The sequence below is a fragment of the Podospora pseudocomata genome (assembly GCF_035222375.1).
Source record: "Podospora pseudocomata strain CBS 415.72m chromosome 1 map unlocalized CBS415.72m_1, whole genome shotgun sequence".
In the NCBI taxonomy this organism is placed as follows: domain Eukaryota; kingdom Fungi; phylum Ascomycota; class Sordariomycetes; order Sordariales; family Podosporaceae; genus Podospora; species Podospora pseudocomata.
The window spans coordinates 6,864,749-6,889,859 of NW_026946363.1; the positions used below are offsets into that span (position 1 = coordinate 6,864,749).

Genomic DNA, 25,111 nt, shown 5'->3' on the forward strand with positions numbered 1-25,111 from the left:
TCACGGGAGCGAAGCGTACGGAACAATCTGAGATTGGAGGAAAAAGTTTCGAAACCCCCAAGCAATGACGCTAATTCGACCAAATGCTATGAAACATTACACCATCTCCATCTTATCGCCGTCCATAACATGATCAGCGTCGACTGTGGGCTCGATTCTTTTTGATCTGCTGAGATCCCCAAGCGTCGCCGCGACCTGGTCACAGGTAGCCGCCGATCGGTCCGTCAGCGCAAGCTCGTAGTCTACCACCACGTTCGAAGTGAGGTGCTCTGCCGCCATGGCCGAGAGTGACGAATTTTCCGGTCGCGTCACCTCGCCCATCACCGACTCTGCGTATTGTCTCGTGATCGTTTGGGTGGAAAGCGCCAGGGCCAGTAGTCCCTGTATGAAGACTTTGATAACTTCAAACCGGCTCACAATGCGAAGAAGGCCCTTGATGCAGATCGCAAAGTAGTGTCGTCGTACAGAATCGTCCTTTCGTTCCACCGAGGGTCCAGTCTGGCAAAGACTGCTTGCAAGAGACATCGTCCCGCCCAGTGGGCCCAACAGATTTCCCTGGAGATCGAATGTACTCTGGTAATTGATTACCAGCCTCTTGAGTTGGTCAACCGAGGAGTTAAACGCACAGAGGGCGGATCCTTGAGTGTCGAATGACTGGAACTTCAGCCGCTGCAATGGCCCAAATATAAATGGTTGAAATAATGCAATGACAGCTGTATGAAAGTGCATACTACACAAACGTCCGTAAGTATCTCCACATCTACATTGGTCGACGGGGTTTCAACCAGAACTTACTGCATGCACATTGTCTCTGGAGAGTTCTGATCCCCTCTGACGCAGGCAAGCGGCAGACCTGCCGCCCATGCAAGCAGTCGCCGAAAGATATTTTCAGCTTGTTCAAGGCTTGGGTTTCGATTCGGCATTGCTGCTAGCGGAGAACCATCGTCTGGCTCACCAGTATAGTAGTACAACCGCACCATGTCATGAACTATTACCGCCAGCTCATTCGTGGATACGTAGCTGACATCTGAATAGCTGGGGAGAGGGAGTATCGCTAAGCTACCGTCGTCCATCTTGTACGTACCGCGACCAGCTATGGGAAGCCCGGGATGCCCCTGAAATGCACAGGAGCGGGCATGTAAGTCAGTGAATCTATGTTCGTCAGCTTGGGAGTCTCGCCAGGCTGCCAACCCCAAATGAAGGACGTACGTTTGATTCGAAAATACACCCCACGCAGTATGTGAAGTGGCTTTGGCCCACTGGCCAGAGCTCAGAGTTATACCTGTCGGTTGAGCAATTGCCCCTGCAGAAAATGCGTCCCCAGTCCCGAATAGCCCCATGAACCGACTAGCTGCAAGAGAAGCGGCTTTGTATCGCGCCGAGAGGTCGGCATGGCCTGACACCACGGCGCAAGCTTCAAGCAGAGTGGCGGTAGGGGCAGAGGTGATGGTGTTGAGATTCAGTGACTGCCAGAATAAATGATCTGCTTGTGCCAAAAATCGGACACCCAATTCTTGCAGACCCTTCTCGGGGTATAAGCTGCAGTAAGCTTGCTATGCTTTGAGTCAGCAACGTGAAATCGTACCCGGTTTTCAGCTACTTACGCAAGTCCACGCCAACAACGCATTGACGAGCTGGGATGAGCAGTAAACATGCCCTCCGTGGGCCAAGTCGTTGAGAAAGAGATCTGCATCAAAAAGTTGAAAGGCAGGCTGGTCATTGACAAAGTATTGTGAGAGCAGGCTAGCGGCAAGATCTCCGTTAATCGCGACATCAGTCCATCGGGTGATGTCAACGCTCTGAAATCGGTTGTAAGACTGTGGATAAGGGCGCTTATTTTCAATCGAGCATGTAATCTGTACGGCATCGATGTGGCTGAGAAGCTGACTGGGGTCGTATATCACCTGTAGCCCAAGGCGCTCAGCATCTGGATGTATTAGAGCAGGGTATACCGAGGGGTCTGAAGGGTGTTTGTTAGTTGTATTCCCGCAATGCCAGAATATCGAATATACGTACACCTGGTCGCCAACTCGTTCGCCAGGCTGTGGTGGGCATGTGGTTGAAGCATGTATTCCTTTTCAGTGTCTGTAGAGGTTTGTCTTGAGAGTAAGGATGGCGGCAAGGGAGAATTGCCGACGGCAGGTGAGCTCTTAGTGGACAAAGGCTGTGGGGGTGAGAATCTGAGGTTGTTCATGAATCAATTTACGGCACCGGGGAGAGGAGGTAAGACATGTAAACAAGTTTGAGTGGCAAAACTAGATGTTTGTCAAAGGGGCAAGCCAGTCATGACGAGGAACAAAAAAAAAAATCAAAACTCACGGCTGGGAATAATGGCTGAAAGCTCCATTATCCAGTCGTTCTCCCAACGATGATTGACCGCTGCTAGGCCCATGATCAAAGACACTTACCGCAATATCGTCGAGATGAATATTGTCAGAGCTCTCTGCACACTGAGACTTATACAGCAACTCCAATTCCTGAATCCGTTCTCGGAGGCGCGCGTTTTCCAGGCACAACGCCTCTTCTGGCGAAAGTTGGTAGCGACATTCTTGGGGTCGCTGCCGCGATTGGCACTGAAAGCACGGCTCTCCGCCGCTGCACTTGATCTTTTTCGTCTTGCAATAGGCGCAAGCCTTGCGAGACAGCAAACGACGAGGCGGAAGTGCAGGAGAATCACTTGGGGGCCCGAGGGAGGAAGTTTCTTGAGAAGACCGGGACTCGGCCGATTCTTGCCTGTAGGGTGCGGGGGCAATGTCTCTGAAGCGAGGCATGTTGAGGTGACGAGGTTGTGCAAAGTTCTAGCAGACGAGATGCGTTTGAAGATGGCTGCTTACCCAAGGGAGCCAGTTGACTTATCAGGAGTTGAGTCCGGCGCTGCGGGTTCGATGAGATCAAAGTGGCAGTTTTGTATGCGTTTGGGAGAAAACAGTTAAGCTTCATCAGGGTCCATCCACTGCTAGTTGGGGCCTGCAGCGTGTCAGCCCAGATCTGGGCCAGGATACGTTGCCAAGCGTATGAGGTAGGCATGAAAGTTGCCAGTAGTCGTCATCTAACCTCTTTTCTTAATTGTGGACAGGCATTGCGATTTGTTACGAGGTTACCTGGCACTCCTGGCGAGTATGGCACGCATGGCTAACAATAATCAGGCAGAAGAAAGAGTGCAAGGGAATGACGTCGCCATCAAGCGGTGGAACCCTTCGGATCGCGTGCAGGGTCTCACGAAGGGTTTTCGCCCAATTATTCCTCATCGAGAAATGGAAGCGGGGCACCGTTAGCGGATCCAACGGCCAGACTTCCACAAGCAGGTTTTGACATGTCAAAAAGGGACCAAATGCTCCGCGAACGAGTATCGTAAAGGTTAGGGTTCATGGTCAGTCACTCCTGAATCCAAAATATTGAGATCGCATCACGGCACCTACGACATCCGAGGAAGATACCTATGTTATTCGCCGTCGTAGCCGCTAGCAAATTTAAACCAGGGTAGTTCAATCAGCAAATTAGACAAACCAATTGCAAACTCCAATTTTGCCTCAACATTGGGCACCAGATCGAGACCTGTGGCTGGATGAGCTGAGGCATCCTTTCGAAATGAGGGGTTTCGACAGTCGGAATTTCAAGGATGGCTCATTTACAGGACGTTAACCCAAACTTCAACCAGCAGACCAGCCTCCAAAAGACAACGACCATAACTCTGTCGACAACCTGGCAAGCTTTGTCGAACAGTACCTTCGCTCAACTACCACCAGACAAAGACCGCGAAATCAAACTCCTGAAGTTACTCGAAGACATGGGTGATGATTACCTCTACCACCTCGGCGAAAATGACACCCAGGCCGAGAGATACTATAGAAAAGTTCTCCAGCTAGCCGAACGCCTTCACGCCGCTAGTTCGTAGTGACCCATTGAAGGACATGACTGTTTTGGCGTCAGGGGCGAAAAGCGGCAATTTATCATGGCATGGCTGGTTATCAGGCTCTCTGCAAATATGACTCCCAAAAGGACTGGCATCAAGTCAACAGTTGCAACAGCCAGGTCAATGTTTGAAAACGAAAACTCACGTTCTATTATCATCTAACTCGATCATCCAAGCCATGCAAGATCTATGTACAAAATACCCACGCGCGTCGCCTTCGACCATACCAAATCAAACTTCTGTACGTGTCAACCTAGTCTTTAGTAGGGAAACATAAAGTACAGAAATAGAATTTGTCCCTAATAGCATTTCATATGGGTGGTCCCTGGTATTTCCTTGCGCCAAAATGAAACCAGCACACTCCTTCGATGGCCCGCAATCCAGCGAGAGAGAGGTTGCACCCAGAAGCGGCCAGAAATAAAAAATAAAAAAAGAGGAAAGCCGAAGAAGAAAAACTCATTATATCCAACAGTCGGATAGATCTTGACCCCTTTCCCCTTCCGAAAGCCAAGCGAGCCCAAGACCGTTCCCTCCCTTATGCCGACCAACGCCCCTGGAAGAGAACTGACAAAACAGGCAAATCAGAAGAGAGGGAAGAGAAATAAGGGTGGTTCCAAACGAGAGCAAGAAGAGAACACAAAGGAGAAGTAACAAAAGATACACCGGCAAACGTTTGTTCAAAACATATAACAATACTCGCCCCCGTTTCATGAAGGCGTGCGCGCGTGTGTGTGTGACCCCGTCCTCCTGTCATTCCAGACATGCTTGCCCCCAGGCAAGAGGCCATCATCGTGTCATGCTCCCCATTCAGTGCCCTCGCTTATCCCTTGAAAGATGAGGATAGAGGCCTCAAGTCCATGTTGAGAACAGATGATTGTGGAGTCCAATCATGACACATCCTACACCACCGGAGGCGCACCATTTAGTCACTGTCATCAAGGGCGATGGCAGCAATGGGCGTGGCAATCACACGACCAGTCTCAACCACGGTGCGGCGGGTGGTGAATGTCATGACTGTGGGCTTGCGAGTGATGGTGGTGGTGCGCTTAGTCGTGGTCATTAGCAGCTTGGTTGTCGTTGTGCGGAGCGTGGTCATAACCGGGCGGGGGTTCGTAAAATTTGCCTTGTGAGTGGTGGTGGGATGAAGACTGATTGTAAGACGAGGAATCGTGGGCTTGCCCGTAGTGGTAGGCTTCCACTTGTGGGTGGTGTTAGGCTTGTGAGTGGTAGGCTTGTAAGTGGTGGTAGGCTTCCAGTTGTGAGTGGTGGTATGCTTGTGAGTGGTAGGCTTCCAGTTGTGAGTGGAGGTAGGCTCCGACTTGTGAGTGGTGGTATGCTTGTAAGTGGTGTTAGGCTTATGAGTGGTAGGAGGCTTGTGAGTGGTAGGAGGCTTGTAAGTGGTAGGAGGCTCCGGCTTGTGAGTGGTGTTAGGCTTGTAAGTGGTAGGAGGCTCCGGCTTGTGAGTGGTGTTAGGCTTGTGAGTGGTGTTAGGCTTGTGAGTGGTGTTAGGCTTGTGAGTGGTGTTAGGCTTGTGAGTGGTGTTAGGCTTGTGAGTGGTGTTAGGCTTGTGAGTGGTGTTAGGCTTGTGAGTAGGAGGCTTGTAAGTGGTAGGCTCCGACTTGTGAGTCGAGCTGGGCTCTGACTTGTGAGTGGTGTTGGGTTTGTAAGTGGTAGGCTCCGATTTGTGAGTCGAGCTGGGCTCCGACTTGGGAGTGGTGTTGGGTTTGTAAGTGGTAGGCTCCGATTTGTGAGTCGAGCTGGGCTCCGACTTGGGAGTGGTGTTGGGTTTGTAAGTGGTAGGCTCCGATTTGTGAGTCGAGCTGGGCTCCGACTTGGGAGTCGAGCTGGGCTCCGACTTGGGAGTGGTGTTGGGTTTGTAAGTGGCAGGCTCCGATTTGGGAGTCGAGCTGGGCTCCGACTTGGGAGTGGTGTTGGGTTTGTAAGTGGCAGGCTCCGATTTGGGAGTCGAGCTGGGCCCCGACTTGGGAGTCGAGCTGGGCTCCGACTTGGGAGTGGTGTTGGGTTTGTAAGTGGTAGGCTCCGATTTGTGAGTCGAGCTGGGCTCCGACTTGGGAGTCGAGCTGGGCTCCGACTTGGGAGTCGAGCTGGGCCCCGACTTGGGAGTCGAGCTGGGCCCCGACTTGGGAGTCGAGCTGGGCTCCGACTTGGGAGTCGAGCTGGGCTCCGACTTGGGAGTCGAGCTGGGCTCCGACTTGGGAGTCGAGCTGGGCCCCGACTTGGGAGTCGAGCTGGGCCCCGACTTGGGAGTCGAGCTGGGCTCCGACTTGGGAGTCGAGCTGGGCTCCGACTTGGGAGTGGTGTTGGGCTTTGCCGTGGTGGTGGGGGGAGCGACAATGGTGGTCTTGACGGCCGTGGCAGTGGTCCGGCAAGTGCGGTAGTAGTTGTCATCCAAGATATAACCGTAACCATCCTGCATGGACATCTGCGAGGGACCGCGAGTCTCGCCGCGGTTGGTGGCATAAGACTGATCCCAATCGCGGGTGTACATCGAGCAGAACAGACCCTGGGGGACTCCGTTCTCAAACAGGGTGTAGGCAAGGAAGAATCTGCAAGTGTCGTAGGTGCCATCAGGCTTGGGGTGCTTGCGATGATAGTTGGTGACGCTCACACAGTGAGCAGCGCACAGGTGAGGGATGTGGGCCTCAGGGAAGAACTTGAAGCCTATGTAAGTGTCCTTGCCGTCCTTGTCCAGCGGAGCATTGATGGTGGCATTTCCATAGGGAATGGGACCGATGAAGCCATCAATGGGATCAGGGAAATCAGCGTCGCGGATGACAACAACACTGCCGAGAGCACTCGAAGGCAAGGTGGCCAAAATGCCCGCGGCCAGCAGGGCTGAAACCATGCCCTTCATGTTGGACGATGCTGACGGGAGCAGGTAAGAGGGAGAATGATGAAAAGAGTGAAGCAACGCTTGAAAGTTGCAATGCGAGCAATGCAATGCGAAGGCTTTCAAGGTCGACTTCTGGGCTACCGGGCTGACTGGACTGGATGCTGCTGGGGAAAAGATGTGGGAGTAAGGGGAGCACAACCAGCGATATTTAAGATCATGGCGACCTGATCGTTCTTCGCAGGCCCACTCCGTATTCTGCTTCGGTGGTGTTGTCGGAATGGGGATCTGGAAGCCTGTTGGCGTGAGGAGAGCCGGGAGAGGCTTGCATCCTAAGCCACGCCCACGCAGGTAGAGGCATGGCTTTGATGGCGATACGAAGTGACTATCCACTCACTCCACCCCTACATCATTTGTGTACGATCTAAAACTTCTCAACGGTAGTTCTGCCCCCTTCATCTAAGCAATCTTGGATTCGCAGAGAGCGAATGAGGTGAACAGCTCGGAACTAATCTCTACTGTGTATCATGTCATCTGCTCTCGAGATCGTTGTCTTCAAATTGCCCATCAACGTAGTCTCTTCTCCAAAGCAGCATTCCGTGATTGATCTTTGAAGTGTCCGTATGGGCCAAGAAGGATACCGGCCAGTCACACAACAAACTTAACAATGGATACAAAAAGGAGCACCGTCCGTCCCATCGTTGCCCCGTGTTTCTTACGTCAGGGTCCAGCCATGGATGATGAAGGAGAATCAACGTGCGAAAAGGATTCTGCATGCGAAGAGCCAGGAGCTTCGTAACTTCAATCCCCCCCACCCCCCAAAGCTCAGATAAGCTTTCTTCAACAGCGGTTCGGTTCGGTCCGGCCCCCTGCCAGTCCCGCTGTCAGTCCACTCCCTTGGCCATGGAAACCGCAGCAATCATCATCACTTCATCCCAACCTCGACTGTAGACTCAAACCAAAATTACGAGCAGCCCCCCGCTTGCTATCCTTGCCCCCTTCTCCCACACCCACCGGACTCCGTGAATACTTGACCAGAGTGGACCCAATACGCAGCGTAGGCAACTCCGGTCCACACTCCCGGTGATGGAAAGGTGATCTCACCTTGGACCAACGGGGTACCTAGGTGAGTGAGCACGCGATCGACCGGATTCTCCCCGGTGTATCCAGTTACATGAAACTAGAACACCGCACCCCAAAACGCATCGTGGGTCTCCAGCTTCTCGTGAACATCGATGTAATGTGCCATAATTCTCTTGTTGAAGCCCATTATCATACTCGAAGTTTACCATCACTCATGACAAAATCAGGCCGGAACCATGAAAAGCGTGGAATCTACTCGGGGATCACCAAACGCAACATCCAGACCCAAATCCTAACCACCTGTCCATCCCAACAAACCAGGGCAGTCTCTGGTCAAATCCCAATTGGCAATCCCAACCTGTCTTATTATATACATGTTTCTCTCAGCGTTGTTCTTTTCGATCTGGTTGGCTCTATCTCAACTGAATCCCCATCTATCTTCGAGACCCGACTACCGCCTTCAGAATCCCACACTTACCCCCTCTGCAAATCCAAAGAAAACACCGCCGGGCTCGAGACACAAGTTTTTGTTTGGCACCATTGAGATAAGACAGCAGGTATCTCCCATGATAAGCATCACCCAAGTACCAAATAACCGTCCACCTGATCTGAGCACATCAACTTACCCCAGCTCAGGCGCGTTGCGGGCCGTCACCTTGTCCAGCTCCCACTTTCGCTAGAAGTACCTTACCCAATCAAGACTCCCTCTTCCACACCATACCGTATCTGTCCCCGACCATGGTCGCCCTTTATTGTCATCCCTAATCTCTCGGTGGAGATCCAGAGTGGTACACCCGGCCATCAAAGCGTATAGATCTTTGCTCAAGGATACAACGAAAACGGGAGTCGGAACGGGTGGGCGATGCCAAGTTGCCCGGGTTGAGACGTCAGGACGCGAAGGGAAATATTGGGTATGTGTTGATATTAAAACTATTAATGTGCTGCTCGCCGCGTCTCTCTGTCTTGTGACAAACCAAAGGATGTTTGTGGACTAAAGATGAAACACAGCCATCTTTCCCCAACCTGGACAGACCGTCAGGAGGCAGACATAACAAATTCTTTGTTAAGCCGTACACCAACAGCTCTCTCTCTATTCAATATTAGTCGACGCATGAAAACAAAACTGGTATAATAGGGTATTCTTTTTTCCCCGCCTCGGGTTCGTTTCGTTCGTTTGTTTGTGTATGTTCCAATTCCCCTCCCCACCTATCCGTTCCATCCCAATGCCTGCCCCTCCACCATTTTTTGAGCAACCAGAGCAGCAGCTGGCGAAACCATGCAACAGTAGACTCCCAACACCACCCCACAACTTTCCACTTTCTCACAACTCAGCCCCTCGCAAGTAAATGGGCAACCAAATAAGAAAAAAGAAGCGGGGGCTGGTTGCGAGGCGGTGACAGTAAAAAAAGAAAGGCACCGATGTATACGCAACGGAGAAAGACATTTCGGAAAACCCGTCAATTCGAAAAACAAAAAAATGATCTCCCCAACGCCCACAATTAGTGTACCCTCCTAGTTTGCATTTCGCCCTCAAGCCAAAGTGGTAGTGTTGGTGATTGTGGGCCGGCCCTCGTCTATACCACTGTGCATTCTTCGCTCTGGCAACCATTGCCTTCCTGCCCAGGTCTTGTCGCTATAAAAGGAAAAAGGTATTTTTTGGCAAATATAACCAACACAATCATCGTCACCTTAGTCAACCTGCTTCTCGCAACCGATTCGTCCGAGGAGTTCCTTACGGTCGCTGTGACCAGGCAAGCTGACTCCTGTTGCCGTTGTTGACCTTTTGCCGCGGGCCACCCTCCTCTCCCAGCTCTTCAGGTCGATTTCGTCTGCGCCAACTTCCTCCTCAAGCGGCTGCGCCTCCTCGTAAACATACTCATCCGGATCCTCGATATCATCTGCTTCGTCATCACTTCGCGTGTCCTCGGCGCTGCCTCCCTTGATCACTTTGATGGCAACTCGTATGATTAGATAAAACCACATCACGGTCAGAATCTGGAGGAAAAACAGCATGCCGAAGAATCCGTTCCGGAAGTTGTGGTTGAAGCAAACTGGTGCATCGGTATCCCAGAGCGGCCTCGCAATATAAAGCCAGGTGTCGTTGGCGGGTGGCGGGTGCGGTCCGTCAAGTTCGCGCCCATAGAAGCAGCCGTTCATGTAGATCAGGGTATGAGCCCAGACGGAGTAGATGGCCATCGGAAAGAATATGTGTCGCGCGATGAACCATGTGACCATGAAGACAGCAAACATGACATCGCAAATCGTCTTGTAACCCAGGTATTTCAGACACTTGGCGAACTAAGGGGGTTTGGTTAGCAGACTAGAACATAATCAGGGGGTGCCGAGGCGTCACGACAACACATACGGGAAGGAAAATGTCCACCACATCCATCAGAACCAGAATGAGATTGCCCACGCGCGTGTGTCCCTCTCTGTAAGCAGCATAAATCAAGGTGCTTGTAACGATGTGGTGGGAAAACATTTGCCAGTGGTCCTTGCGGCGCTCCTCGATGTTGATAACAATGAGTAGCTGCAGGTAGAAAGACAGCTGTGCCAGGGTGTAGGCCTTCATGAGCCCATCCATTTCACGATTCGGCCATTCTTTCCAAAGATCGTGGAGGCTCAGATAGTAGGTAGATGTCCGGTAGATGTACTGTGCCATCGTGTCAGCACGCCTCACTTCAACGACAGAAACGAAAAGTAAATTTGACACATACCACTCCCAGGGGCCAGAAGAAAGAATAGTAGACCAACAACCAGCCTTGTTCGCTGAATCTTACAATGTCTTTCTTCTTATGAACTCCCTTAGCCCTGGCAAACGGAGCCAGCACGTATTCCATTATCCCAGCCCTCAAGCCCGTCAACACCACGATGAAGAAAGCGATGAGGTACCAATCGTCGCCACCGAGGAAGTATTTCCCTGTATTCTGGTTGTAATACGAGAGCGTAAAGAACTTGGATGTGTACTCGCGCGCGCGGGGCATGCTGTGGGCCAGGAAGAGGAGGGCGACGAGATTGCAGGAGAGTCCTGTGGAAATCAGCTTGAGATCTAAAGACCTAGATACGAAGTATGGGGACTGACCAATCTGATTGGCAACAAACCACCGGGCAAGACCTTTCAGAGCCCCATCATCCTTTCGCTTGGGTCGACGAACAAGCACCTTGTTGCCGTTTCTTTGCATATATAGGGGCACGTTCAAACTGTTGGGCTTGCCGTTACTCCGTGGTGCTGTCTGCGGCAGGCCAACAGAGGCGACTTGGGTATCGTGCTGGTCGGGGCCATCTTGGGAAATAGGGGCCGGGAGGTTGCTCATGGTGTACTGAGCGACGGCCGGACCGCCAATTGACCGTCTGGGAGACGAGCTGATGGAGTAGCACGATGTTGTTGAAGATTCGTCGCGATCGAGGCCACCGACTTTTACTTGAGCCGTGCCGGCTGGATACAAGCCGTCCGTCGGGCGTGTTGGGCACGGTGAAGCCGGTCGAACAAGAGGCGCGAGAGTGTCGTCGGTCCAGCTGTCACCACGCGGTGCTCAGAGCAGGTGCGGGACGGGGTTGAATGTTGAGAGGCAGGAAGGGACACCACCAGATTGGAAAATAAAAGAAAACGAGGACGCCGTCAATCATCAACAGCAAGACGATAGAGACGACAGCAAAAACGAACGACGAGCTGCCTCTTGAAACCAATCCAGTCCAATCCAATGGGACAATTGGCAAAGGACAACGGCAGCGGTAGCGAACGACGGGCAGGGAACAGTTCCACACTCCACCCCGTTTGGCGGTTTGACCAAAATGTTGAATTTGGGCTGGACTGAGCCCAGCCAGCCCCAAAGGCGGTGGACATGCACTGTGCGCGCTCACGGCAAGCTTTCTGCTGTGAGCTTTCTTCCAGGGGTAGGGGCCCCGGCACAAAAAACTCCAAGCACACCTTGCTGGATTGGGAAAGGCGGGGATGGCGGAAGCAGGGTGAGCACTGACCGTAGATCAGCTCTGTTCTCCTTTTTCTTGCTTTCTTCAAACATGTTTTTTTTTTTTGGCTGGTGACAGATGCAGCACGAAAACTCCTATTCAACTGAATGTCTAGCTCAAGACAATGCTCGAGCTTTTCTATTTGAAAGATCTGTGACACCGTCTGTACACCCAAGATCGGGTCAGGGGAACAGCTGTTGCACGACAACTGATCAGAGGGGGTCCGTAGAGGGTTACACAGTTCAGGGACCTCAACCCCACCATCTTTCGAGCGCGGGGTGGTCTGCTGCATCTCATCGTCCAATTGTTGCATGTGTCCCCTTTCCGCACTGTGGTTGGATCTTTTTGTTTATTGCTCGCCGGCCAGTGTTGGGCGCACATTCGAAAGCTCCTGTCAGGGAACTGGAAAGCTTGTCAAGCTCACACCTAGGAATAGCCCACAGCTTCGAAAGTTGCCGAATACAGATCCTTGAAAGCAGCAAACAATGGCCTGTCCAATCACTGACTATATTTTCCCTAAGTCTTTGGCCGCGCTTCCTATCAAGCAACCAATCGGTTTGCCCACCATCCCCTGAAGGCAGGAATTTCAACATCAAAAAATAGGGGTTGATGAAACCCAAATGATCAGACAGCTCAAGCTTTCGCGTGACACCTGATTTGTGGGGATTCTCATTCGCTGGCGCCCGGTGCTTAAAGTTGGCGCCAAGCTCGGCTGGACCCTAACCCGGGCTTTCTGTTTTCTTTGGTGCTTGGCACGGGCCAGCAAGGTTGTTGCAGCCTCGCCTTGTTTCCAGCCAATGTTTTCCCAATCAAATGCTCAGCCTTCTCTTCCAGCACGACCACTGCCCTCAAACCACATCCAACCACGCCTCCTAAAAAATGAACCAAATACGCGCCATTCAAGCGCTCAATAAAAAGGAGCTTGAAAACGGGATCCCCCCCTCTGCCTCCTGGCATACCGACTATCGCGACACAGCCTTCGTCTACTTTGGCGGCCTTCCCTACGAGCTCACCGAAGGCGACGTCATCACCATCTTCAGCCAGTACGGCGAGCCGACCTTTCTCAAGCTCGTCCGCGACAAGGAAACAGGTAAATCAAAGGGCTTTGGGTGGCTCAAGTACGAAGACCAGCGGAGCACCGACTTGGCGGTGGATAACCTGGGGGGCGCGGAGATTGCGGGGAGGCTGATCAGGGTTGATCATGCGCGGTACAAGGCGAGGGACGATGAGGACTTGGAGGAGTGCAAGGTTGGGTGGGAGGATGTCATGAGGCGGGAGAGGTTGGAGAAGGGCCTGCCGAGTGAGGATGAGGACGGTACGGATGAGGATGAGGACGACAAGCCCAGGAGGGCGATGCTCAAGGAGGAGAGGGAATTGCAGCTGCTTATTCAGGATCACGACGATGACGACCCGATGAAGGATTTTTTGATTGAGGAGAAGAAAAAGGAGGTGGATGAGGCCCTAAGGAGGGAGAAGAAGAAGGAGGAGAAACATAACCGGAAACACAGGGAGCGTAGAGAGAAGGACAAGGATAGGGAGCATCGCCACCGCTCGCACAAATCCAAGCGTGATGAGGATGATCGGGAGGACAGACACCAGGACCGCAGGCAAGAACGCATCGAGGACGACCCAGACCGGAAGCGCCGAAGAGATATGTCACCCTCTGGTGGGAACGACAAAGAGAAGGACCGTGATAGTAGGAGGGATGGCCATCGGGACGAAGCACGTCGCATCAGTGACCGGCGTGATAGAGACGTCAGACGCGACAGAGATGTCAGGCGCGACAGAGATGACAGGCGGGATAGAGATGACAGGCGGGATAGAGACGACGGGCGTGATCGAGATGACCGGCCCGACCGAGGCCGAGACAGGGCCGATGAGCGCCGTCCCAGAGACGATCGAGGAGATGGTGATGATCGAAGAAAGGACCGTGACAGGCGTCATCGTGATGATGACGACCGCAGACGGCGCAGGAGTCGGAGCAGATCCCCACGCCCGGGTAGAGATTGAATGGAGCCCTGGATGCTGATAGAAAACCCAAGTGTGGTGGTCATTGAAGTAGAGATTGAATGGAGCCCTGGATACTGAAAGGAGACCCAAGTGTGTTGGTCATTGAAGAAGTGCAACGAGTTGATGAAGATACCCAAGCCATGTTTAATACAAAACTACACATTGAACCAGCCGCTAATGTTTGCTGGAGAATGATGCCATCAAGTAAAATTCCAAATAAACGCCTGCTGTTGAGCCCGAATTCCTGCCGCTGATAGCCTGCCCCCTTCCCATAATTCCATGTAAACCATACCCCCTAAACAAGCAATGCCACCCACACTAACGCCGCGCCAAAAGGTCGATACATCGAGTAGTCCCCTCCTAGTCCGCGAGATATCTCTTCCAGCCCGCCTTTGCTAGAGAACGTTTGCCCCCTCCCTCATCCTTGATGATAAACTTTTCCCACCGAGCGTCAGTGCCAGCTCCAATTACCAGCAGCGAAGTGTCGTCAAGCCAACCAATAACCCCTTTTGGCAGCCTCATAGTCCCAAGTGTTGAGCTCTCTGTGAGAAGCTGGTTCGCACCAGAGGGTTCATCACCCGCCTCGAAGGGGTGTGTGGCAAAGGAATAAGCATCCTTGACGAATCGAGGCATTAAAGGGATCTTGGACAAAATCCCCCATTTCCCTTGTTCATTCGCTGTTTCCGGCGCCCCGTCCTCACCCTGGCCACCCAATCTCTTTCCTTTCGGCATGTCGAAGACATGTAGAGTGGACTTGTCCGATGTGCAAGCGAGCATAGTCCCAGATGGGTTGAACGCAAGAGAAAAGATAGCTGCTGGATCGATTCCTCTTCGAAGTTCAGCTATCTTGGCGCAGGTCCTTGTTGAGAATACTCGAATCAACGTTCCCTATGTTCCAAGTTAGCAAGCGAACACCGCAGCCAATGCCTTGAAAATTAAAAGCCACTTACGGTCTCGCTAGCAGTTGCTATAAGCTCGCCATCCAGACTCAGCTGAAGGGCTCGAATGGCCGCTGCGTGGGCCGGGATGATGCTCACGTTTGACGTAGCAATCTCAACCACTTGCACCTGCCCGGCACTTCGGCCTGGGAATGCGATGATTCTGGATGACATGCGGCAAAGCCCCAGTGGGTTGTTGGCCGTCTCGTAGGCTGTGATGAACGAAGGCGGTTTGGCAAACTTGTATAGCCGGACACTGTTCTGTAGCACCACGACTATCCGTTCCTTAGACAACTGAGTGCCCCTCACAGGTGTCAACGCGCTGATATCGAGAGCGGACTTGCTCCTACCCTCGTCCCAGAGGATCAGCTTGTTGGCAGCAAACTTTGGCTTCCTACCCCCACCGACGATGCCCAGATAGTTAGCCTTGCCCATCATCTGAACCAGCCCAACACCCGCGTTGAATTCTGCTCAGGCTCGTAGTCAGTCTTCAAAAGGTCAAGAAACGCACACGCAAGACTGATAAGGAAAGACATACCGCGTGCTGTGGTCTGCGTGCATGTTTCCGAGCTAAATACTTGTCATTGTTAGCGCTGTTGCACAAAGTAGCCAAGTCCAATGGTCGAGTTCAGAGGGAGTGCCATCATCTTCTTGTGTCACAGGAGAGTCGAGAATTGGGTGGAGCACAGTTGATGGGTAGTTCAACGACTCTCAAGACACAGGTAAAGCACTTACTCCGAAACCCTGTATTCAGCCCGACAGCAAAACAGCTGCAATCGTCATTAAATGTTATCGAGAGAACCAGTGGAAGGCTGGTTGTCTCGAGAGGCGGTCGAGTATTCATGATAGTCCCGATTGCCCCGAACCGATGCCGGGGGGGTGGTTGCTGATGAAGGTCGGTGCCGAGCAGGATGAGACAAATATGAGCGGATGCAGTGCCGGTCAAAGCTTGATTACGAAAACGAGATAAGAAAAACAAACGGCAACTGACAAAGTCGAGTAGATGGATGACGAGGTGTTGTTGTTGCTATCCGTAAACAGGCTGGGCTTGGCGCTTTGAGTGTGTCAGCTGCACTCCGGCTGCTCCTGAGGTTGTTGGATGAAGTAGTTCCAGAGAGCCACGCCTGGCAGCGGCCACTTATACGATCTTTTAACAGGCGAGGTTGACCCAAGTCTGTACAAAAGCTTCCTGTTTCATGTCCTGTCCAAGATTCACAACTGGCGGAGAGCTGGAACGCAGAAGTGAGTTTTGCAGTCTCAAAGACAGTCACCAGCTTCAACTCCAACTGCGCCAACAACGCAATCGCTGATGCCGAGACCATTGAGACAACAGGACTGGGTGAAATCGAGACACGAGGCCTTGCCAGCCGTCCCCAGCTGTTGCCTGCCTATGAAATGTCCGGGTGGGGAATCTGGAGTCCCGAGGAAGGGGCACTTCCACCTGGGGATTTGGAGCGCGCCTTTCCCAGACAGGGCTAGCGCCATGTCATGAACGGGCAACCCCTGAGATTTGCGGGCTGGGGCGGCTGGTCATTACTGCTCCTGTGCTGGGTTGACAGCTCTGGCTGTTAGTGGACGGTGGTTCTCACTCACTGCCAGAGCCAGAAGTGCTCCGTGCTGAAACTCCTGGGCTCCTGCTGCGGTAGCACCCGCAACAATTTTGTGAAATTGGCATTTTCCGCCTCGACGCCCATCCCGGCCCTTCTCCTTTTCCCAACCCGAACCGTGATCATCCTCGCCGTCGTCCCTTTCCTCGACTCCGACGACGCTTGTTGATTCTACACAAGCATTCATTCGAGAGTCCGCCTTTTTGGTGCCTGGATACGCCCAATCGTCTATTAATTCTATTCTTGATTGCCTGTTGAACGCTCTGTCGAAGGTCGGCGCTAGTTTTACCCGTGTTTCCATACAAGTCGCGACTCCACACCAATATCATGTCTTCTCCAGCCGTACGTCTGCCTTTCCCTGTCCATCCAGCTTCCTCAGTGAAGCCCATAACCCTTCGCATCCTTCGCCCGCAACACAGCTCTCCGCAACCCGCATTTCGCACGTGTGGCAGACCTCAAAACACCCGTCTACACCGAACCTGCATAACTTCACAGCTATGGTTGGAGCTAACAACACGTTGTTTGGCATTGAGCAGAAGATGATCCGCCGAAAGAAGAACGTCAAGAAGGGTATCCAGTTCTGCCTGATGGTCTGCGGCGCCTCGGGAACTGGTAAGTAAACAAACATCAGCTACAAGGCCGTCATGTTTGGCCATGCTCTTGCGCGCACGTGTGGCTGACTGCGCTGGTGATTCTTCTAGGCCGTACTACCTTTGTCAACACCCTCTGTGGCAAGCCCGTCCTTGGCCACAAGGAATCGGATGACCCGTCTACTGCGCACGTCGAGGATGGCGTCAAGATCAAGCCCGTCACCGTCGGTATGCAAACCCCCCTTAGGACGAGAACCTGAGGCACGGATAAGCCAGCATCTAACAGTGGATAGAGCTTGAGTTGGATGAGGAGGGAACGCGCATTTCTCTGACCATCGTCGACACACCGGGCTTTGGCGACCAGATTGACAATGAGGCCAGGTAGGTGCTCCAAAGCCCGTGGCAGACAAGACAAGACCACGTGCTAACTGGTTGGGTACAAACAGCTTTGCCGAGATCGTTGGGTACTTGGAGAGGCAATACGATGACATTCTTGCGGAGGAGTCGCGTATCAAGCGTAATCCCCGTTTCAGAGACAACCGCATCCACGCCATGCTTTACTTCATCACCCCGACCGGCCATGGGTAATTTATCCTCTGCTCCCAACTTGGGCCTGAATACCCTGCTAACATACGCGCTAGCCTCCGCGAGCTTGATATCGAGCTCATGAAGCGCCTTGCCCCCAGGGTCAACGTCATCCCCGTTATTGGCCGGGCCGACTCGCTTACTCCCGCCGAACTCGCAGAGACGAAGAAGCTTGTGATGGAGGATATCGAACACTACCGCATTCCCGTTTACAACTTTCCTTACGATATTGAGGAGGACGATGAGGACACAGTGGAGGAGAACGCCGAGCTCAGAGGTCTTATGCCATTCGCTATTGTCGGATCGGAAGACATCATCGAGATCGGAGGTCGCCAGGTTCGCGCCCGCCAGTACCCTTGGGGTGTCGTCGAGGTTGACAACCCGCGTCACTCCGATTTCCTGGCTATCCGGTCCGCGCTTCTCCACAGCCACCTTGCTGACTTGAAGGAAATCACCCACGATTTCCTCTACGAAAACTACCGTACCGAGAAGCTCAGCAAGAGCGTCGAGGGTGGTGCTGGGGTGTAAGTTAATGCGTATACTTTTATGGTGAGATACATACTAATCAGCTGCAGCGACTCTTCGATGAACCCTGAGGACCTTGCGTCACAGTCTGTTCGCCTCAAGGAGGAACAGCTGCGCCGTGAGGAGGAGAAGCTCCGCGAAATCGAGGTCAAGGTTCAACGCGAAATCAACGAGAAGCGCCAGGAGCTCCTGGCCCGCGAATCCCAGCTCCGCGAGATCGAGGCCCGGATGCAGCGCGAGGCTGCCGCTGCCGCTGCCGCCCAACAAGGGACTCCTTCCAACCACTCGGAGCCCAATGGCAACCCAGAGTAAACCCCATGATGGTATCAGGTTATCGAAGTTTCACGGCTGTCATACCGATATGGCGAAACTTCGAAACTTTCTAGGCGACCTGATCTTTCTGTGCAGGCGTTGGTTCTTCTGTTGTGTTTAGAGACAAAATATTCCCCCCCCGCTGCTTCTGCAATTTCTTTTTTTTACCAAGACGATACTAGCTCCAGCCCAAGGCCATGAATGTGACGAGAAACAGAGGACGATGGAGCACGCCCGCAATGGCAGTGACGAAGAGCGACTGGAAAAGGGGTGCGCGATAGGCTGGCGGAAAGGGCACAGGGTTCACGCGGGAGTCATCAAGGGAAGGCATAGATGGTGTCGGCTGGATATCAGGTTAGGTGACGAGGTCAAAATTTGGTAGTTCTCTTTTTGGTTCCAGCCGACGCCATAACCAGGGGGTGAGGCAACGGAAGCATGGGCCCCGTAATGCAGAGGAGGGAGGGTTCTTTGGGAGGTGGCCAGGCTGTTGTTCTTTCCGTCACGTCTGTCAGCATCAGCTTGCTGGTTATACCCTGAGTCGGCCACTTACTATCTGACTCGCTTTATTTTCCTTTTTTTCTACTATTGGACTTCTAATGCAGATATCACCTAAATTAAGTTTTCATCTCGACGATTTGTACTTTCTTAACAACGCTGACTATCCACCCCTCTTCGCTGTGTGTGATTTACAAATATGAGAAGACCAATGCCCAATCCGCCAAACACCTCAACCTCTCACCTCCGCAAGCGGCTTTCAACTACAGGCAGCTGAGCCCCGAGAACGGCCAAGCGATCAGCCGCATCGTTCCCCGGGTCCCCCGAATGTCCCGCCACCTTAGTAAACTTTGTCCTCGCCCCGGCGGCATCCCTCTCGTCAATCAGAGCCCGAATAGGCTTGATGATATCGTCGTTCTTAACCGCCGCGCCCTTAGCCGACAGCCACCCGTTTCTGACCCATCCCCGATACCACTTTGTCACGCAGTCGATGGAGTATTGACTGTCTGTTCTGATCTCCACCGACTCGGCGGGGTCAAAAGCCTGAAGCGCGAGGAGGACGGCCATGAGCTCGGCGCGCTGGTTGGTTTGCAAGGGGCCCGGGAGGCGTTTGGAGATGTTCCTGGGGTCGCCGGCGCCGAAGTAGACTCCTATCCCGGCTGTGGCGTGCCTTTTGCCGTTGCCGGGGGCGGCGCCGTCGGTGTAGACTACGATCAGTTCGTTCGGGTCGGGGTTGGGTCTGGCTCTTTTGGCGGGGGGCTCTCTGGTGGCGGTTGAGGTTGGGGGGACTGGGTTCTTTTTGGGGAGGACGATGTTGTTGGTGACGGTGTTTATGATGGGATAGCGAGGGAATGCTGGTGGTGGTGCTGGTGGTGGTGCTGGTGGTGGTGCTGGTGGTGATGGGGAGTTGTCGCGGGCCGGAGCAGGATCATTGCGGTTGGTTCGACCAGGATAGCTGGTTTGAGGCGAGGAATGATCAGAGCCAGGTCGGATGAGATAGGTGGTTTGTGGTGTTGGGTGATCAGGTCCCTGTCGGAAAGGTTGGCGAGTGCTGTTGCTGCTAGCCTGCTGGTTTGTCGTGTTTGAAGAAGAGCGGCCCGCGTTGAACCAATCCTGTGCTTCCTTGTGGGTGGGAAAGCTTTTGTCTATGAAGGTCAGTCAGTGTAAGGTATGCATCATGAAGGAAGAGAATCTCACGAATTGCGCCGCCAAAGCCGGTGACTTGGTCACTGGCCTCATCCCAGCTGGTGTAAACACCGGGCTTTTTGCCGACGCGAACAGCATAAAACTTTGGTCCCCCCTTTCTCGCCATCTGCCAAAGCCTCCAAAAAAAAGAGCGGCGTGCCAGGGTGATTTGTCGCGGATGGCGACGAAGGTCGGCAAGATATACTAAAGTGCAACAACTAACGGACAAGGAATCAACGGCGACTTCCTTCGCGTGTGGCTTGGCGCGTCTTTCAGCTCTTAGTTTCAGCGACCAGAAGGTGTGGTGTGAATAGAAACCTCGCGGAGGCAAATCCAAAATAAATTGATCGAGTTTAGTGGGGTTGGTGGAAGCTGATGCTTTGCCGGGCCCAAAGAAACGATTTCCTCAACACATTCTACGCTATGGCAAACTGCCTACATCAATCACATTTTAGAAGATCATTTGAAACCAAACACTGTAGACGAAGCAAGCCCTTAGTCATAACGGACCGTCCATTTATTAACTCCTGCCGAAACCAAGAATAGTAATCCCATCAGGTCGAGTCATCCCAAAGCCAAAAAAAACAAAAAAACAAAAAAAAAAACAAAGAGGGAAGAAAACATCAATAATACAAAACGACCTCCGCCCTGTCATACCACGCTCGTCTCTTGATCCCATATCGTACCTTATCGTCTGTCATTCTGAACCTTCCTTCGCCCATTCACCACGACCACTTCTTTAACCGCCGCCAAACTTAGTTATTGTTCTGGCTGTTCAGAATCCGCAAAATGGCCAAGAACAGGTTGATAATGTCAAGATACAAACTCAAAGCGGCAGCGATCTCCTCCTCGACATGGTGCTTCCTCATAACGAGCTGTGTGTCCACGAGGATGTAGCCGCTGAAGATCAACGCGGCCAACAGACCGTAGATGAGCTCAGTGGTGCTGGTGTGAGGAAGGAAGAAGGACATAAACCCGAAGAGGACCAAGCCCCAAAGAGCGCCAAAGAGATATGGCATCCATGAAGTGAAGTCGTACTTGGACTGGCAAGCGAAGGCCGTCAAGAAGATGAAGATGCCGCCGGTGAGCACGACTGCGTTGAGTACGATAGAAGAGTCGTAGAAAGAGACAATGACGGAGATGGTGTAGGCTTCAAGAAGTGTGAAGCCGGAGAGGAAGAGCAGATTGGTAGGATATGAGTGACGTTTCCAGTAGGTGAGGATCATGAAACCCATGGAGCCAAAGAGAGACAGCCATAGAACGGTGGGGTTATTCTGAATCCAATTTCTGTAGCCATCGCTCATGAAGCTTAGGGAGCTCACGAGGGTTGTTGCGAGTATTTGGACAGTAAGAATGGTGTAGACTTTGCGGATGAACTGGTTGCGGATCTCGAGGGTAGCTTCGGCAACGGAACCTCCGAACTAGAGAAGCGCTGTTAGGTCAAGCTGTTGATACAGAATAAGCGCAGGAGTATGCCCACCTTGAAGTCATCGGGGATGTTGTCTTCGCTGCTGCGAGGGGCGCCGCCAAAGAGGGCAGCATTGTCTTGCGCCGAGCTGCTCTCAGCCTGGTACGACGGAGGCGGCTGCGTGTAGAGGTGCGCATCGGGATCTTCCTGCGCAGCAGGCGTATACTTGGCTGTGCTCGCCATTGTGTCTGTTATCAATGTCGGATCAAACTGGTGGTGACCGTTGCGTATAGTTGGCTGTAGATGTTCAAGCGCAAAAACCTTGCCTATTTGTAGGCAATCGGTGTAATACAGTTGGATGAATGACGATGGCAGCCTTTCACGGAGGATGACCCGAGAGAGTGGGGAATGCGCTAGGTGATCAGTGGCGGAGCTGCTGCAGGTAAAGACCAGGTGGATGCCGGAAGGTTCCATTAGCCTGGGGAAGCTCGCCTATTTACATAGATCTCACTGCAGCCAAGGCCCTTTTGGTCCCAAGACCTGCAATAACATTGTATTTCTCTCTCGAAGAAAATAGATAAGCCCCTCTGGAGGTGTGATACCGAGTTCGGAACTGTGACAGTGCACTATATGTTTTTTGAAGAGTCATCGGAGTCACTCGGAAAGCGGAGCGCACAGTTGGGCAAAAGCCCGCCGTGAAGACTATGCAGCAAAAGGGTGTAGCGGGGGAGCAGGGGTTAGGGTTCAACGAGACAAAGATGTCCACCACCCAAACCCCCTGCAGTCAGGGTCCACTGGCTGGACTGGCTTGCAACTCTGTCTGGCATTGGGCAAACGCCGCCAGTCGCGTCTCCCAACGACGTCCGCGAATGTTTCGGGGAATTTACGGCCCGCATTTGAGCTCTCCTGAAGTCAACACCTGCTGGAGGGGAGCGTTTTCAGGGCGACCAGCAAACGGAACGATCAATCGACATAGCGGCGCCGGCGGACGGTTATCGAGTGTCTCGCCTTGCGACCTTTAACTTCGAGCCCAAACACCACGAATCCCTGAACACGCAAATGCGACTCCAGCGACGACAACATCCCATTCAAGCAACACGGTGAGCTCGTCCTGAACAGGCGCAGCCATGGCCGGGAATACAAACCGGTACTCGTCTTACACGACAGCCTCTGTTGGGTCAGGATCAGATGGCAAGAATGGCGAGAAGGCGGAGAAGAAGGATCTCTGGAGCTCCATGCTGGACGGGGTAGCCAGCGCAAAGCGACTGCCAGAAAAGAATATTATTTTACTAGGAGGTACTGTCGACTCCCAGCGAGAGTTCTTCGAATCCCTCTCCAACAACGAGCTACGCCGAACCCTTGATCGAAACGCATCTCGAATGCCCCCAGTCGCAAACAGCTTTGCACTGGGGTATACCTACTACGACGTTCTTGATGCCGACCAGGAAGACACCTTGGCTCGCATATCTCTGTACACTCTTACAAACCCCTCGCCGAGCTTCGCGTCTCTTCTCAAGCCGCTTCTGACGCCTCAGACGATACCCAATACCCTGATTGTAATATTACTGGATTGGTCTCAGCCGTGGAAATGGATGCGCCAGTTGCGGGAGTGGATTTTGTTACTCAGGACTGTTCTGATCTCGTTAAGCCATGAGTGTATGGCAACAATGGAGGAAGTGATGTTGTCGTGGCGTGACCGCGGTAGGGGTGGCGGGACCAACCTCGACGGCACAACGGCCTTGCCAGTCGCGGATGATGGTGTTGCTTTACCCCCAGGTCCTGGCGAGTGGGAGGACGCACTGGGTATCCCACTATGCGTTGTCGCTCAAAATGTAACATCCCATGGAATCGCCTCCTTTTTCGCAGTAGCTAACCTCAGCCTCGGTAGGCCGAAAAAATGGAATACCTTGAAAAAACACAAAGTTGGAAGGAGGAGGAGTTTGATGTTGTGTTACAGTTCATGCGGACAGTATTGCTTAGGCGTATGCTGCCCCTATTTTCCAGAGAAAACAATCGTCACAATGCTAATGTGGTTCCACAGATGGCGCTTCTCTGATTTACACCACCCCCTCTTTACCCTCGCAACTCCCAAGCTTGATTCACTCAAGCCTTGGCATCCACTCACTTCTGAAGAAGCAACCACTAAAGCACAATGTCATCGACAGGGACAAGATTGTAGTCCCTCCCAACTGGGACTCGTGGGGTAAGATCCGTGTACTACGAGAAGGTTTCGACGTGGAACGTGTCAGCAATGCCTGGACCGCCGATCTCGATCAGCCATTCCCACATCGTCAATCAAACGGCAACACGTCAAATGGCGAGCCCAATGGCGAAAGCGGTGAAGCTGTTCACGACCAGGAAAAAGAGGACGACGACCCCCAGGGCTCCACAGTCAGGCTATACGAGCTGTCGGTGCAGGATCCCACAATGGACGCCCTCCAGCTGGCGGGGCGCGACACTCACTCGACCGAGCTTGAAGTAAAGAGCGAGGACACCCAAGCCTTCCTCGGCAAACAGCTCAAGCAGCTCGAGACCTTCAAGAAACAGCACGACGAGACCTTTGGTCAAGACTTTGGCAGCTCCAGAAATAAACCCTTCAAGAAGATTGAGGAGGATGAGGGGGCGCTGGACCCGTATACTCGGCCGACAGAAGCCAAAGTGTTGGAGCATATTGGCCCGGTGCAGTTCAACATGGGCGGTATCCAAGTAGACGCGGATGACATGGTTCAGAGGCTCAAGGTGAGCACCCCGGTGAAAATTTTGAACTCTAATCATACCACAGGAGACTAACATTTTTGTCCAGGACCGTCAAGCATACGGCACCTCCGAGCCAAGCAGCCCAACAGACGAGGTGGGCGCCGAAGCAAACGCCCAAATGGATACCGAAAACCTGCAGGCCTTCTTCCAAGGCCTGATGAACAGGAAGAGCGGCACAGGCAAATGATCCTTTTGCCGATTTGCCAGCTACATACTGTACTAATAACATTCGCATTCCTACATGACAACAACAAACACTCAAGGGGTCAGCCTCTTTTTTCTTCACTTCTTTTCCCATTCATTGTGCGTCGTTGTTAGAAATGGTCGTGTACATGTTATCTAGCTCCGGTTAAGAGAGGGAGGGAGGGAGGGAGGGGGGGATATGGATTATGTCACCCCTTGTTTTGGAACAAGAAGATTTAGATACCCCCTGTTTTCGATATGGACAGAATACCTCTGTCGAGATATATTCGTGACTGATGTTTTGAGCCGGAAGCATTGGCCGTCTGTCTGTTCAAAGCATTGCGGTCCCCGCAGTCATGAATGGGTTTTTATTTTCACCAAAAAGATGCGCTTCATGGTAGTTCATCGAGTGTGTCTGACGGAGATGGGGGCCTCCCACACAGAGGAGTAGAGGAGAACGCTGTCTTATTTGGTGTCAGGGTCTCAACATATCTCTAATAGGTCCTGAATGATAGGTGATGGTTCTTTCACAGGTGCTTGAGCATTGTATGGCGATAGCCGAGAGGCCTTGGAGCTATCATTTGCCGCACAGTGTTGGGATCATGTCTGCACATGTAGAGAGAATGCTCCATGCTGGCCCTATGATGCTCCAACCTCACCTGCGTAGACCTGCAAAGCCAGGCACATGCTTTATGTCATG

At 52.7% G+C, this 25,111-nt stretch overlaps 9 protein-coding genes across 9 annotated transcripts; 3 read left to right on the forward strand and 6 right to left on the reverse strand.

Annotated features, from left to right (window-relative positions):
- Window positions 1-96: 96 nt before the first annotated feature.
- On the reverse strand, window positions 97-3,146 carry QC762_122180 (uncharacterized protein; the record flags this gene model as incomplete). The annotated part of the gene is made up of 6 exons (XM_062886634.1): window positions 2,320-3,146; window positions 2,017-2,180; window positions 1,605-1,960; window positions 1,210-1,553; window positions 796-1,152; window positions 97-730 (listed from the first exon to the last, which is right to left on the reverse strand). The coding sequence occupies exons 1-6, from the start codon at window positions 2,769-2,771 to the stop codon at window positions 97-99; spliced, it is 2,307 nt and encodes a 768-aa protein (XP_062749762.1). The 5' UTR covers window positions 2,772-3,146.
- A 1,689-nt stretch (window positions 3,147-4,835) lies between these two features.
- Window positions 4,836-6,788, reverse strand: QC762_0022610 (uncharacterized protein; the record flags this gene model as incomplete). Its single annotated transcript, XM_062883110.1, has 1 exon — window positions 4,836-6,788. The coding sequence occupies one exon, from the start codon at window positions 6,786-6,788 to the stop codon at window positions 4,836-4,838; it is 1,953 nt and encodes a 650-aa protein (XP_062749763.1).
- Window positions 6,789-8,713: 1,925 nt separating this feature from the next.
- On the reverse strand, window positions 8,714-11,895 carry lag1 (Sphingosine N-acyltransferase lag1). Its single transcript, XM_062886635.1, has 3 exons — window positions 10,565-11,895; window positions 10,213-10,500; window positions 8,714-10,145 (listed from the first exon to the last, which is right to left on the reverse strand). The coding sequence occupies exons 1-3, from the start codon at window positions 11,159-11,161 to the stop codon at window positions 9,537-9,539; spliced, it is 1,494 nt and encodes a 497-aa protein (XP_062749764.1). The 5' UTR covers window positions 11,162-11,895; the 3' UTR covers window positions 8,714-9,536.
- Window positions 11,896-12,695: 800 nt separating this feature from the next.
- Window positions 12,696-13,826, forward strand: QC762_122200 (Mitochondrial NADH kinase; the record flags this gene model as incomplete). The annotated part of the gene is made up of 1 exon (XM_062886636.1): window positions 12,696-13,826. One exon carries the CDS (start codon window positions 12,696-12,698, stop codon window positions 13,824-13,826), a length of 1,131 nt encoding a protein of 376 aa, XP_062749765.1.
- Window positions 13,827-13,892: 66 nt separating this feature from the next.
- Window positions 13,893-16,393, reverse strand: HSV2 (Phosphatidylinositol 3,5-bisphosphate-binding protein). The gene is made up of 4 exons (XM_062886637.1): window positions 15,500-16,393; window positions 15,303-15,341; window positions 14,777-15,231; window positions 13,893-14,714 (listed from the first exon to the last, which is right to left on the reverse strand). Exons 1-4 carry the CDS (start codon window positions 15,606-15,608, stop codon window positions 14,187-14,189), a joined length of 1,131 nt encoding a protein of 376 aa, XP_062749766.1. The 5' UTR covers window positions 15,609-16,393; the 3' UTR covers window positions 13,893-14,186.
- Window positions 16,274-19,053, forward strand: CDC11 (Cell division control protein 11). The gene is made up of 7 exons (XM_062886638.1): window positions 16,274-16,713; window positions 16,908-16,983; window positions 17,073-17,189; window positions 17,255-17,342; window positions 17,408-17,545; window positions 17,603-18,070; window positions 18,122-19,053. The coding sequence occupies exons 1-7, from the start codon at window positions 16,699-16,701 to the stop codon at window positions 18,381-18,383; spliced, it is 1,164 nt and encodes a 387-aa protein (XP_062749767.1). The 5' UTR covers window positions 16,274-16,698; the 3' UTR covers window positions 18,384-19,053.
- A 65-nt stretch (window positions 19,054-19,118) lies between these two features.
- Window positions 19,119-20,190, reverse strand: QC762_122230 (uncharacterized protein; the record flags this gene model as incomplete). The annotated part of the gene is made up of 2 exons (XM_062886639.1): window positions 19,119-20,023; window positions 20,076-20,190. The coding sequence occupies 2 exons, from the start codon at window positions 20,188-20,190 to the stop codon at window positions 19,119-19,121; spliced, it is 1,020 nt and encodes a 339-aa protein (XP_062749768.1).
- Window positions 20,191-20,818: 628 nt separating this feature from the next.
- Window positions 20,819-21,945, reverse strand: QC762_122240 (uncharacterized protein; the record flags this gene model as incomplete). Its single annotated transcript, XM_062886640.1, has 2 exons — window positions 20,819-21,484; window positions 21,544-21,945. The coding sequence occupies 2 exons, from the start codon at window positions 21,943-21,945 to the stop codon at window positions 20,819-20,821; spliced, it is 1,068 nt and encodes a 355-aa protein (XP_062749769.1).
- Window positions 21,946-22,041: 96 nt separating this feature from the next.
- Window positions 22,042-25,028, forward strand: QC762_122250 (uncharacterized protein). The gene is made up of 4 exons (XM_062886641.1): window positions 22,042-23,303; window positions 23,360-23,453; window positions 23,513-24,210; window positions 24,275-25,028. The coding sequence occupies exons 1-4, from the start codon at window positions 22,599-22,601 to the stop codon at window positions 24,413-24,415; spliced, it is 1,638 nt and encodes a 545-aa protein (XP_062749770.1). The 5' UTR covers window positions 22,042-22,598; the 3' UTR covers window positions 24,416-25,028.
- Window positions 25,029-25,111: the final 83 nt, after the last annotated feature.